The sequence below is a fragment of the Mirounga leonina genome, unplaced genomic scaffold (genome assembly GCF_011800145.1).
Source record: "Mirounga leonina isolate KUSES-001 unplaced genomic scaffold, KU_Mleo_1.0 Mir_94, whole genome shotgun sequence".
Lineage (NCBI taxonomy): Eukaryota > Metazoa > Chordata > Mammalia > Carnivora > Phocidae > Mirounga > Mirounga leonina.
The window spans coordinates 51682286-51694104 of NW_023270855.1; the positions used below are offsets into that span (position 1 = coordinate 51682286).

The 11819-nt window shown below is 54.3% G+C and overlaps 1 protein-coding gene across 3 annotated transcripts in view; it reads left to right on the forward strand.

The window, feature by feature from the left end:
* Positions 1 to 11266, forward strand: part of DNMT1 (DNA methyltransferase 1) — a 45751-nt gene extending 34485 nt beyond the window's left edge. For 2 of the 3 annotated variants that reach the window (XM_034998652.1, XM_034998654.1), the window contains 14 exons: positions 489 to 662; positions 2360 to 2581; positions 3624 to 3816; positions 4550 to 4634; positions 4815 to 4943; positions 5304 to 5586; positions 5907 to 6048; positions 7286 to 7452; positions 7865 to 8042; positions 8689 to 8884; positions 9190 to 9356; positions 9594 to 9710; positions 10550 to 10640; positions 10912 to 10946. In XM_034998652.1, coding sequence (XP_034854543.1) covers positions 489 to 662; positions 2360 to 2581; positions 3624 to 3816; positions 4550 to 4634; positions 4815 to 4943; positions 5304 to 5586; positions 5907 to 6048; positions 7286 to 7452; positions 7865 to 8042; positions 8689 to 8884; positions 9190 to 9356; positions 9594 to 9710; positions 10550 to 10640; positions 10912 to 10946 — 2179 coding nt within the window. Of the gene's footprint in view, positions 1 to 488; positions 663 to 2359; positions 2582 to 3623; positions 3817 to 4549; positions 4635 to 4814; positions 4944 to 5303; positions 5587 to 5906; positions 6049 to 7285; positions 7453 to 7864; positions 8043 to 8688; positions 8885 to 9189; positions 9357 to 9593; positions 9711 to 10549; positions 10641 to 10911 lie in introns of all 3 variants that reach the window. The other variant, XM_034998651.1, reaches the window with a different exon arrangement.
* Positions 11267 to 11819: the final 553 nt, after the last annotated feature.

An 11819-nucleotide genomic window follows, 5' to 3' on the forward strand; every position in this document is an offset into this window, starting at 1 on the left:
TGTTCTACATTCTGTTTGTCTTAGGGGTTTTGTTTTGTTTTGTCTTAGGGTTTTTATTATTTTTTTTTAATTTTTTTTTTGAAGATTTTATTTATCTGACAGAGAGAGAGACAAGTGAGAGAGGGAACACAAGCAGGGGGGTGGGAGAGGGAGAAGCAGGCTTCCCGCTGAGCGGGGAGCCCGACGCGGGGCTCGGTCAGGACCCGAGCCGAAGGCAGACGCTTAATGACTGAGCCACCCAGGCGCCCCATCTTAGGGTTTTTATATCAAATACTCGAAAGTGGAGTTGACTTGTCATTTTCTTGTGTTATATCTTTGGTCCCAAGTAAGTGTTTTCCAAAGTGTAAACTACAGGAAAGCTGCTTCCTTCAAGTATCTACAAATATTTTCTGTTGGTCATCAGTCTTTGGATTAGGCCACTGGTTGTTGTTGCTGCAGCCGCTACCAACCAGCTCAGGGCCTTTTGTTTTTGTCCTTCACTCCTTCAGGTTCTGTGTAAGCTGTGCCCGTCTGGCTGAAATGAGGCAAAAAGAAATTCCCAGGGTCCTGGAACAGCTTGAGGACCTGGACACCCGGGTTCTCTACAGCTCGGCCACCAAGAACGGCATCCAGTATCGAGTGGGTGATGGCGTGTACCTCCTCCCCGAGGCCTTCACGTTCAAGTGAGTGCCTGCTCTGCCCTGTCAGGGCCATAAGCTCTGGACCAGTACAGGGTTGGCTTTGTGATGTCCCCCACCCTGGACCCCAAGGACTAGCTGCTGCCTGAACTGTCACCGTAGTACCTGGTGATCATCGACGGCCAGCTCTCCCGTGTAGAATGCGGCTAGGTCACTGCAGAGTGAAGCTGTAAGCCTGAAGGCAGCCCAAGGATGCACCGGCTAAGGGGGCGCTAGTACCCATGGTGGGGCCCTGCCCAGCCGTGAGGCTTTGGGGCGGAGACCTTCTCCTCTCAGTCCCTGACTGTTCCACGGGAGGACGGTGTCGCCTGCCCGGCTCTTAGGATGAAGTGAGTTGAACGGAAAGCACTTAGCCCAGTGCCTGGCCTAGAGTAAAGACTGAATGAACGGGAGTTGCAATCCCATTTACCTAGAAGTATCGAGACTCTTTGCATATCAGAGGGTTGGGGCTCTTCAGGGACAAATAAAGCCGAGGAATTTCCACACTTGATCGAGTCTTTGTTCTAAGAACTAGCGTGGGGTTGCGTTTACAACCAGCACTTTCCGAACTTCTCTGTTTTCCGACTTGCAGTAGCATTTTCCTAAAGTCCCAGTTAGAACCCAGTCCCCACCCTCCGTTCAGTTACTGTGAATTACAGAACAGAGGGCAGGGGACTTCTGGCCTCGGGCAGTTGTGCATGTAGCCCCCTTTAGCCCTGCTGTCCTTGGTGCGTTGGAGAGGGTGCCCAAGGTGCTGTGTGCCCAGGTGCTCGCTGCACGACACAAGCGTCCACGCCGTGCTCGGGGCCCCCTCTGGAACCTGTCAGACTAAGGGGGCGTGGTGGGAAAGCATGGCAGCTGCCCTCCTCAGGACAGCCTTGAAAGTGACCAGCTGTACCTCAGTAGGCAGGCCAAATTCGGCTTGCCCAGACCACGAGTCTCCACCCCGTGCCTTTTGCAGCATCACCTCCAGGTCAGCACCTGTCAGGAGAGCACAGGTTGTGCCTTGGGAACAAGCCCACAAATGGGGAGGTTGCCTTCTTGCCTTTACTGTGTGTCCGTCATGGTTCAACAGGGCACCTGACAGGTTGGGTCACTCGGAACTGAGCTGATGGAACCACTGCCTTCTCGGAGCTGCCAGTCTGAGCCAAGGGAAAGCGTCCTGGAGGCTCTCCTGGCAATTTAGCGTTCCCGCCTGGAAGTGCTTGTGTGTCCTTTCTCACACTCATTGAGCAGAATGAGTCACAGGCCAGGAAGTGCAGTCCTGCCATGTGGCCGGGAGCTGGGCAGATTCAAGCAGTGTCAGCCAGCAGTGCACAGATGGAGAAGGCTCGTTTTTTTTTTAAAGATTTTATTTGAGAGCCCACACGAGTGGGTGGTGCGGCAGGGGAGGTGGGCGGAGAGGGAGAAGCAGACTCCCCGCTGAGCAGGAAACCTGATGTGGGGTTTAGTCCCAGGACCCCGGGATCATGACCTGAGCTAAAGGCAGATGCTTAACCCACTGAGCCACCCAGGTGCCCTGAGAATGCTCATTTTAAACTATGGGTGAGATTTCATATTTCTCTGTAAATCTTGGGGCACTTAGCTGCATTAGTTTATAAGGTGTTCGAATTAAGTAGTAGTTCCTGGCTGGTAAGGCAGGCTGAGGTAATTGCTTTTTATGGTTTCATGTTCGGTTATGCGTAATGCTTGCTTCTCTGCAGTATCAAGCTGTCCAGCCCCGTGAAACGCCCACGGAAGGAGCCTGTGGACGAAGATTTATATCCAGAACACTACCGGAAGTACTCTGATTACATCAAAGGCAGTAACCTGGATGCCCCTGAGCCATATCGAATTGGCCGAATAAAAGAAATCTTCTGTATCAAGAAGAGCAATGGCAGGCCCAACGAGACTGACATCAAGATCAGAGTCAACAAATTCTACAGGTCGGTGAAGGCCTCTGCTCTTCCAGGAGGCCACGCTCTTTTAGAAGTCTGAAATGGGGTTGTAACAGTGATACTTTAAGACTTTGGTAGAGATAGCTGTTTTTCTAAGTGTTTCTCATTATCTGGTGGGTGCTGACAGTGACTTAATTATATTTCATAGCCTTGCTTTAGACCTTTGTTTTATTTTACTTTTTTTATTGTTTTAAAGATTTTATTTATTTGAGAGAACGAGTGAGCAGGGGCAGAGGGAGAGGGAGAAGCAGACCCCACCAAGCAGGGAGCCCAGTGTGGGGTTCAGTCCCAGGACCCTGGGATCATGACCTGAGCCGAAGGCAGCTGCTTAACCAACTGAGCCACCCAGGTGCCCCTAGACTTTTATTTTAAAGCGACAGAGTTCTCTCCCCCAGAGAAATCCTTACACAGAAGTCAAGTGTGTGACAAAGTCGGGTGGAATGTCCTGGGCTCTGCCATCTATTTAGGATTGTCTGAGTTCTGCCCCCTCTCCCCGACCCTTCCCATTCTCTCCTGCTGTTCTTCCCAGGTGTCCTTTCCTGTTTCTGGGGTTCCCCTCTGTCTGTCCTTTTCCCAAGTTCTTGGCTTCAATCAGTCTGCTTCTGGGATCCTAGTAACTCCTAGTGGTTGGGAGCTAACCGGAAAATAATCAGAAATGGGTGTAAGGTTGTTTCACTTAAATAATGTATATCAAAGACTTTTTAAACTCTTTGTAATAATCATTTGTATTAGCAGAAAAGAAATGAGAAGTCTGGCTAGTATAGGCAAGAGAAGGAAGCTCTAGATGCTTAACGGGCAACAGGCAGCTGTCCTTTGTGGTGAAGGAGACAGCAAATCCCACGCTGAGTTCATGGCAAGGAGTCACTCTGTTGGTCGTGTCAGTGAAGGGGGATAGAAATCAAGTTGACCTAATGGGGTTGTGGTCTTTACCCGTTGGTTTTCTGAGCACCCCTAGAAATGTGGTGCCGTTTAATTCTTTTGTTAGTTAACAGCAAAAGAGAATTGCTAACCAAGACGCTTCCATTTTCAGGCCAGAGAACACCCACAAGTCTACCCCAGCAAGTTACCATTCAGACATCAACCTGCTTTACTGGAGCGATGAGGAGGTGGTGGTGGACTTCAAGGCCGTGCAGGGCCGCTGTACTGTGGAGTATGGGGAGGACCTGCCTGGGTGCCTCCAGGACTTCTCTGCGGGGGGGCCAGACCGCTTCTACTTCCTTGAGGTGGTACCCTGCACTTATCGGAGGGAGGGGCTTCAGGTCAAAGTTCCAGCCTCCAAGAAAGTAGTGGAAATACCCAGAGTATGAATCTGCGGTATTCAAGTTCTTCTGGAACTTAACACTTTCTTAAGCCAGAAGTTAACATTTGAGAGTCCTTATGCACCTACAGTTTATTTGGAGACTACTAGGAGGCCTCTGCTAGCCCTATTAATGTTTTAATGTGAGTTACAGAAAGGTGCCCCTATCCCTGGCGGACTCAGCCCTGCCTCTCAGTCCCTTCACCCAGAGTCTGTGGCCAGGTGAGGTCTATACGGCTGAGCAATGGTGACTGAGAAAGGATCTGGGAGTCTGTCAATTAAGTTAATAGCTTTTAAATTGTTTGAGCGTGGCTCTTCCTGTGTTAGGTCATCTGAAGTTGATACACGCCTGTGTTTCCCTCATGTTGCACTGTGGATGGCCCAATTATCACTTTGTCTATTTTTAGAATGAGTAGTCCAGGTACTTAGAATAGCAGGAATTCCAGAGTTGGCCACAAAATAATTGTATCATAGAACTCCCCCATCCCCTCCCCGTTTCCAACATAATAAAATCAAAGTATTCTTATTGATGGCTAATTGCTTATGGCCATAATTAGGGAGAAATTAAGTGGATCTTTATCAGATTAACTTAAAGTGTCTTTGTTAGAAAAGGGACCAGTGTGTTTCCCTGCCAGACTGTTGTGGTTTTTCCTTCTTAGGCCTATAATGCCAAGAACAAAACCTTTGAAGATCCTCCAAACCATGCCCGTAGCCCTGGAAACAAAGGGAAAGGGAAGGGTAAAGGTATGTCATTATTCTGCACCGTTCTCTTCAAGTCTGTCTTACATAATTTGGGGACTGATGAATCATTTGGTATGAAAACACAGCTTCTGATGTTACATCATTCTCTGCTGTGAATTCAAAATGAGGGTTTAAGGAGAACAGGTTAGGGCTCTGACCTAACTTGTGGCCTGTCTCTTCCAGGGAAGGGCAGGGCAAAGTCTCAAACGTGTGAGCCGAGTGAACCAGAGACAGAAATTAAACTGCCTAAGCTGCGGACCTTGGATGTGTTTTCTGGCTGTGGGGGGTTGTCGGAAGGATTCCACCAAGCAGGTAAATACCATGAGGGTTTCTCTGCATAACTAGTAAAACTGGGGGCGCCTGGGTGGCTCAGTCGTTAAGCATCTGCCTTCAGCTCAGGTCATGATCCCAGGGTTGTGGGATCGAGCCCCGCTTCGGGCTCCGTGCTCTGCGGGAAGCCTGCTTCTCCCTCTCCCACTCCCCCTGCCTGTGTTCCGTCTCTCGCTGTGTCTCTCTCTGTCAAATAAATAAAATCTTTAAAAAAAAAAAAAAGGCTAGTAGAACTGGATCAGGCAGGTTCTACCTGGAAGACGTTTCTGGCTCCGATCACAGTTCTGCCTCGAGTGTGATTCAAGGGGGTTCTTGGCACACATTTGTCCTTGTATGTCCCAGGCATCTCGGAAACACTGTGGGCCATCGAGATGTGGGACCCTGCGGCCCAGGCATTTCGGCTGAACAATCCTGGGTCCACGGTGTTCACGGAGGACTGCAACGTGCTGCTGAAGCTGGTCATGGCCGGGGAGGCGACCAACTCCCGGGGTCAAAAGCTGCCTCAGAAGGGAGACGTGGAGATGCTGTGCGGTGGGCCGCCTTGCCAAGGGTTCAGTGGCATGAACCGCTTCAACTCTCGTACCTACTCCAAGTTCAAGAACTCCCTGGTGGTTTCCTTTCTCAGGTAAACGGAGTAGAAGCCCCACGCCCAGGGCTGCCTGAGGGTGGCTAGACAGCCCGCCCTGGCACCGCGACGGCACGTGTGCTGGTGGCGCAGGGTCGCTGGGTTAGCTGGTGTGTCTGCTGGAGGCCGTGTGTGCAGGTGAGGCGCCCAGCCCTTGCCTCCGGGGAGTTCACAGCTGGCTTTTGGCAGAGAGACTCAGAGAGTCAGCGAGTGTAGCTTCCCAGCGAGCAAACTTCGAGCCTTCGGGTGTAGCCTCTGGTAGAGTAGGTCTTCGTTTGGTGCGTGCGGATGACCCTCGTAGTCTCTGCCACCTCCCACAGCTACTGTGACTACTACCGGCCCCGCTACTTCCTGTTGGAGAACGTCCGGAATTTCGTTTCCTTCAAGCGCTCCATGGTCCTGAAGCTCACTCTCCGCTGCCTCGTCCGCATGGGCTATCAGTGCACCTTTGGCGTGTTGCAGGTGGGCAGACGGCTGTGGGCAGGGAGGGGCTCGGTGGTCCCTGGACTGTGGCACATGGTTTCTAACTGAAAATAGAGTGGAACGGGACAGGCCTGTACTACAGTGACATGTGCCAGTGAGTGTGGGGGAGGTGGCAGCTGGGGCCTGCACCCGCCTCTGCAAAGCTGGCAGCATCCAGGTCTGGGAGCACAGACCCGGTGCGCCAGTAAGTCCGCCTACCTCTTATGGTTCTGAGAGTCGCATCCTCTGGTGCCTGAGGAGGGCCGTGTGTTTCCACCCCCTTTCTCTTGAGAGGGAAGGCTGGTGGTCAACTGCGGAGCTCTAGGTAGCAGATAGATCCCCATGGGGGGTAGGTGAAGCCAGAGGTGCAGAAGGATGGGGCGCCTGGGTGGCTCAGTCGTTGGGCGTCTGCCTTCGGCTCAGGTCGTGATCCCAGGGTCCTGGGATCGAGCCCCGCATCGGGCTCCCTGCTTGGCGGGAAGCCTGCTTCTCCCTCTCCCACTCCCCCTGCTTGTGTTCCTGCTCTCGCTCTCTCTCTCTCTCTGTCAAGTAAATAAATAATATTTAAAAAAAAAAAAAGTGCAGAAGGATGCACAGACTAAACCGTTACCGGTTAGCAAAAATATCTCTCGGGTGAATGTACCCAGGTAGGAACCTCAGGAGAAGGTGGAAGATCGTACTCCAGGGAGTGACTGGTAGCTCTGTCTGCACGGACAGAGACTTTGGGTGATCAGCGGGAACTAGGCTTGATCTGCAAAGCAGCTAGTCTGTGTATACCTGTTTAGTAACTAATGGCATAACGAAAGCTGAAGCAATGCTCAAAAATGGGAGGAAAGTCTTGCTGGAAGGTAGTGAGGTCGTGTCTGCGTGAGCGAGGTGCTGGGCTGCCCCCCCCCCCCCACCCAGGTCCAGCCTCCTTGGGTCTTGGGCTCACCCATCAAACCTTGTTGGCAGCGCTTGTGACCACTTGCTGCTGGGTAGGCGGCAGGGCTCCTTGGCTCTCTGCCCGCTCTTCTCCCCGAGCACTGAGATCACAGGATCCCACGTAGAGCTCTCGAAAGAGCTGGCTGGAATTGCCAGCATGGTTTACTCCCACCTTCTCCAGGGACTAGTGGCCATCGTGTGGGATCCTTTGTCTTTCATCTGGTCCCACTTCTGTTAGGAGTAAACCTGCTGAGTTAGTTAGGGGCTAGCTGGAGGTGCCCACCTGACTGTGCGTGCCTGGCGCGCTCCACAGGCTGGTCAGTACGGCGTGGCCCAGACGCGGAGGCGGGCCATCATCCTGGCCGCAGCTCCCGGAGAGAAGCTTCCCCTGTTCCCGGAGCCACTGCACGTGTTCGCGCCGCGGGCCTGCCAGCTGAGTGTCGTGGTGGACGACAAGAAGTTCGTCAGCAACATCACCAGGTGGGAGCCCCCCCTTGCCCTGCTGTGTTGCCTGGGAGGTGTGGTGCTGGTGGGCCTCTCGAGAGGCCAGAGCTGAGCAGAACGTGTCAGAGCAGGCAGCGTGGTGCGGGCCTGCCGCACAAGCGCTTTACCTCCTCTGGTCGTGCTCTGACCTCTAGGTGAGGGCTGCACGCAGGGCAGCAGCTGGACCCGGTCGTGGCCGTGAGCAGAGCCCGTAGCGCAGCTTGTCTTCTTTGTACACGGGGTCTAAGAAGGATGCCGCCCTCATGAGCCTGGGCGGCCCTTTGACTTCTGAGCTAGTTGTCCTCCCTGGAGGGGGCCGTGCCAGCCGTCAGGATGTGGCACCTGTAGCACGAGGGACAGTCGTGGCCTGGGTCCCCAGAGTTGTCAGCAGTCTGCTGTGTTGTTGCAGGTTAAGCTCGGGCCCGTTCCGAACCATCACCGTGCGGGACACCATGTCTGACCTCCCTGAGGTCCGGAATGGAGCCTCGGCACTGGAGATCTTGTACAACGGGGAGCCTCAGTCCTGGTTCCAGAGGCAGCTCCGGGGCTCACAGTACCAGCCCATCCTCAGGGACCACATCTGCAAGGTAACAGTGCCTTCGAGCAGGGCCAGCCTGGTCGGACCAGTGGCCTCGTGAGAATGGAACATGTGTTGGAGCCCAGCCAGGGCTCGGGGTGGGAGGCAGGATCCGAGCCTGGCCCCGTCCAGCTCAGCCTAAGTCAGCATCCTCTCAGCTGGCTCCCGCCCTCACCTCCTTGCTTCCTGCTCTTCTTGCCTCCCATTCATGCCCCCTGCAGCGGCACATGGTCACAGAGCGTCCGAGCTGCTGCTCTTCCTGAGCAGGTGTCTGGCCACTGCCCCTCTGACCGACCTCGTCTCTTCCGCCCGCGTTCTGTGTGTTCTCCCAGATGCACCAAACCCAGCTCTTCCTCTAGCTGGTTCTCTGGTCCTGCTGGGCTCTGCTCACCTGTCACCACCTCCGAGAAGCCCTCTCGGCTTGCCCTTCACCCACTCTCCCACATGCTGTTCCGTGTCCCTGCTCTGCTACCTTCATGGCACGTGCAGTCCCCAGGTTGTCGATTTGGGCTACTGTTTTGTCTCCCACAATGGGATACAAACCCCTTGGGGGTTCCTGTTTCCGGTGCCGAGAATGGTGGTGCCCAGCCTACCATGGGTGCTTAAATGCTCCCTGATTGAAGTGACGGACAGTGGGCCCTGCTGTGCATTTTCAGGACATGAGTGCATTGGTGGCCGCCCGCATGCGGCACATCCCTCTGGCCCCCGGCTCAGACTGGCGCGACCTGCCGAATATCGAGGTGCGACTCTCCGATGGCACCATGGCCAGGAAGCTGCGCTACACGTACCATGATAAGAAGAACGGCTGCAGCAGCACTGGGGCCCTCCGCGGGGTCTGCTCCTGTGTGGAAGGTGGGGACCCTGCCGGTGCCCTGGGTGGGGCTTCCCTTGGGTTTACCTTGAACCACCCGCCCCAGCCCCCTCATCTTCTGATCACCCGCAGCGGTACGGGGGGCTCCCAGCAGGAGATACTGGGGGCTGCCGCTCACGGACCTGAGGCCCCGGGCAAGGCACAGACACGCCGAACCTGGATGGCCCTGCTGTAAATAGATGCTGAGCGCATGAAGTCGTAAAAGCTTTGTCTGCGGCTGGGGACTGTTGGCTGCTCTGTCCCTCCCGTTCCATAACCACAGTCTCATCGCAGCCCTCTCTTCTAGCGGGCAAAGCCTGTGACTCTGCGGCTAGACAGTTCAACACGCTCATCCCCTGGTGCTTGCCCCACACTGGAAACAGGCACAACCACTGGGCCGGCCTCTACGGACGGCTGGAGTGGGATGGCTTCTTCAGCACCACCGTCACCAACCCTGAGCCCATGGGCAAGCAGGTCGGTCTGAGGACTGGGGTCCTGCCTGGGAGGGGACCGAGGCATGGGCTCGGCAGGTGGGGCCGGCCCATGACAGGCTAGCACGCCTCACCACATCCTGCCTCTGTGTTGACGGAGACCGACTCAGCCATCGAGGCCTAGGCTGGAGTTTCCTGTGGGGCAGCTTCCCTCCTCCTGCCCCAAAGGGCAGGTGGGCCCAGTTTCGTTCCCCTTCCCCACCTCCCCTTTCGCCCCCAGGGCCGCGTCCTGCACCCTGAGCAGCACCGCGTCGTGAGTGTGCGGGAGTGCGCCCGCTCCCAGGGCTTCCCGGACACCTACCGGCTGTTTGGCAACATCCTAGATAAGCACCGACAGGTCAGTGGGGAGCGGGGCCCGGCCTGCTTTTTCTCTGTCCTCGAGGAGGGGCCGAATGGGGTCTGACACAGAGTGGCCCTGATGGGAGAGGGGCCGCTCTGTCTGACCAGGGAGAAGCAGGACTCACATGGTCACTTCTGAGGGGACGCTGAGCACCCGGAGTTTGTTGGCCGATCGGCCTCAGTATCCGCAGGAAGGAGGGACCCTGTCCCTAGGGCCCAGGGTGCTCGCAAGTCAGGCTGTCGTTAAGCACATCGGTTGCTGTTTACAGCTCTGAGGCAGGTTTAGCCCAAAGGAAAGTTCCAGGGCACTGAATTTCAGTGAAGGAGCAGAGTAAATGTGCATCGGTGAAAACTCACAGTTGCGAAGGGTGGGAATGAACCAACAATCCCTTGGGTGTTGAGTTGGCTGTTTCTTAAATGTATTTCCGACTGGGGAGGGGGGGATGTATTTCCGTCTAAGTAATGCCTGCACGTGGCTCACAAAGCCAACAGTGCCTGGGCTTATAGCAGAAACCTCCTGCCTCCCCCTGCCCCGAAGTCCTGTTCTCTAGAAACAACCCCTCTTAGCCGGAAGTGAAGCATGGTGACATCCATGTCTGGATCTGAGCTTTTCTAAAGCCCTTTAAAGGCCGTTCTTCTGTGGGTGGGTCTTGACACGGGGTTTGGGGTGTGAAGATGGGCTGGTTGGAGGGTCCCAGAGCCATCTTGGTGGCAGGGCTTTGCAGGCCCATGTGAGCAGGAGACCTGGGCCTTTGTGCCCTCATCATCGTTCTGAGAAGAGGCTGGTGCTGACCCCAGCCGTGCCACACCAGGCGTCTCCCTCCTTCCCTCCTGCAGGTGGGGAACGCTGTGCCGCCGCCCCTGGCCAAAGCCATTGGCTTGGAGATCAAGCGCTGTATGTTGGCCAAAGCTCGAGAGAGTGCCTCAGGTACGGTGGGGGCAGTGGGCGTGCGGTTGGCTCAGGGCCCTTTCCTCAGACGCTAGCCAGGGCAGCCGGGGAATCTCTGGGGAACACCTGGGAGCAGTCTCACTGGACGTTCATCCCGAGCTGCTGCAGGTGCTTGTTTGATGGGCCATTAACATCGACACCTGGCTGTTAACACGGCCCTTGATTTTAGCCTGTTTGTTACGCTTGTCTGTTCCTTAGTGTAACGTCGTATGTGTGCTCTGCAGTGACTTTACCTTTTATTTCTCTTTAGTGAAAATCAAGGAGGAGGAAACTACTAAGGACTAGTTTTGCCCTCCCGTCGCCTTGTTTCTGGCACCAGGGATCCCCACCATGCACTGATGTTGTATTTTTAACATGTCAATCTGTCAGTTCAAATGTGTCGTTCACGGTGTTTGTGGCCTTGGCTGACATGAAGCTGTTCTGTGAGGTTTGCTTATCAACTAATGACTTAGTGATCAAACTGTGCAGTACTTTGTGCATTCTGGATTTTAAAAGTTTTTTATTATGCGTTATATCAAATCTACCACTGTATGAGTGGAAATTAAGACTTTATGTAGTTTTTATATGTTGTAATATTTCTTCAAATAAATCTCTCCTATAAATCACCCTGGCTGGTGGCTTGTGATTTCTGAGGAGCTTCCAGCTGACTCTCAGCTGGGTCTGGATGAGCGTGGGCTCCTCGGAGGTGTCGGTCTGAAGTTAGATCACTCGAAGTGTGCCATGTACATGCTTGGGGTGGGGGTTAACTTGCGACAGGTCTGTCCAAGGAGACGCAAGTGGAATTCGTTAGTGTGGCTTCCAGGAAAACCTTTTAAAGGAGCAGTCTTCGTTGGCCTTCCCCAGTGTAGCCCTTCTTTGCTCTAGAATGGACGGGGATGCCTGGTGGTACAGCAGCCATCTTGTGACCATGAGGGTAGAAGCCCTGTGTAGTGGATGGTGGAGAAAGAGAGGAGTCGCTCGGAGCCATGGCCTGGTACCCACAGACAAACTAGATCTTTTAGGTAGGCTTCCTGGGCGTTCAGCCTAATTCAGTCCTGAATTCTAAGACAAACCTTTTCCTTGGTTTATCTTTGGTAAAGGACTTGCTGTAAAACGCCAACAAAGCAGAAGCAGACAAAGAAGTGTTAGTCACCGGCACCCACGACAGAGGACCACTGG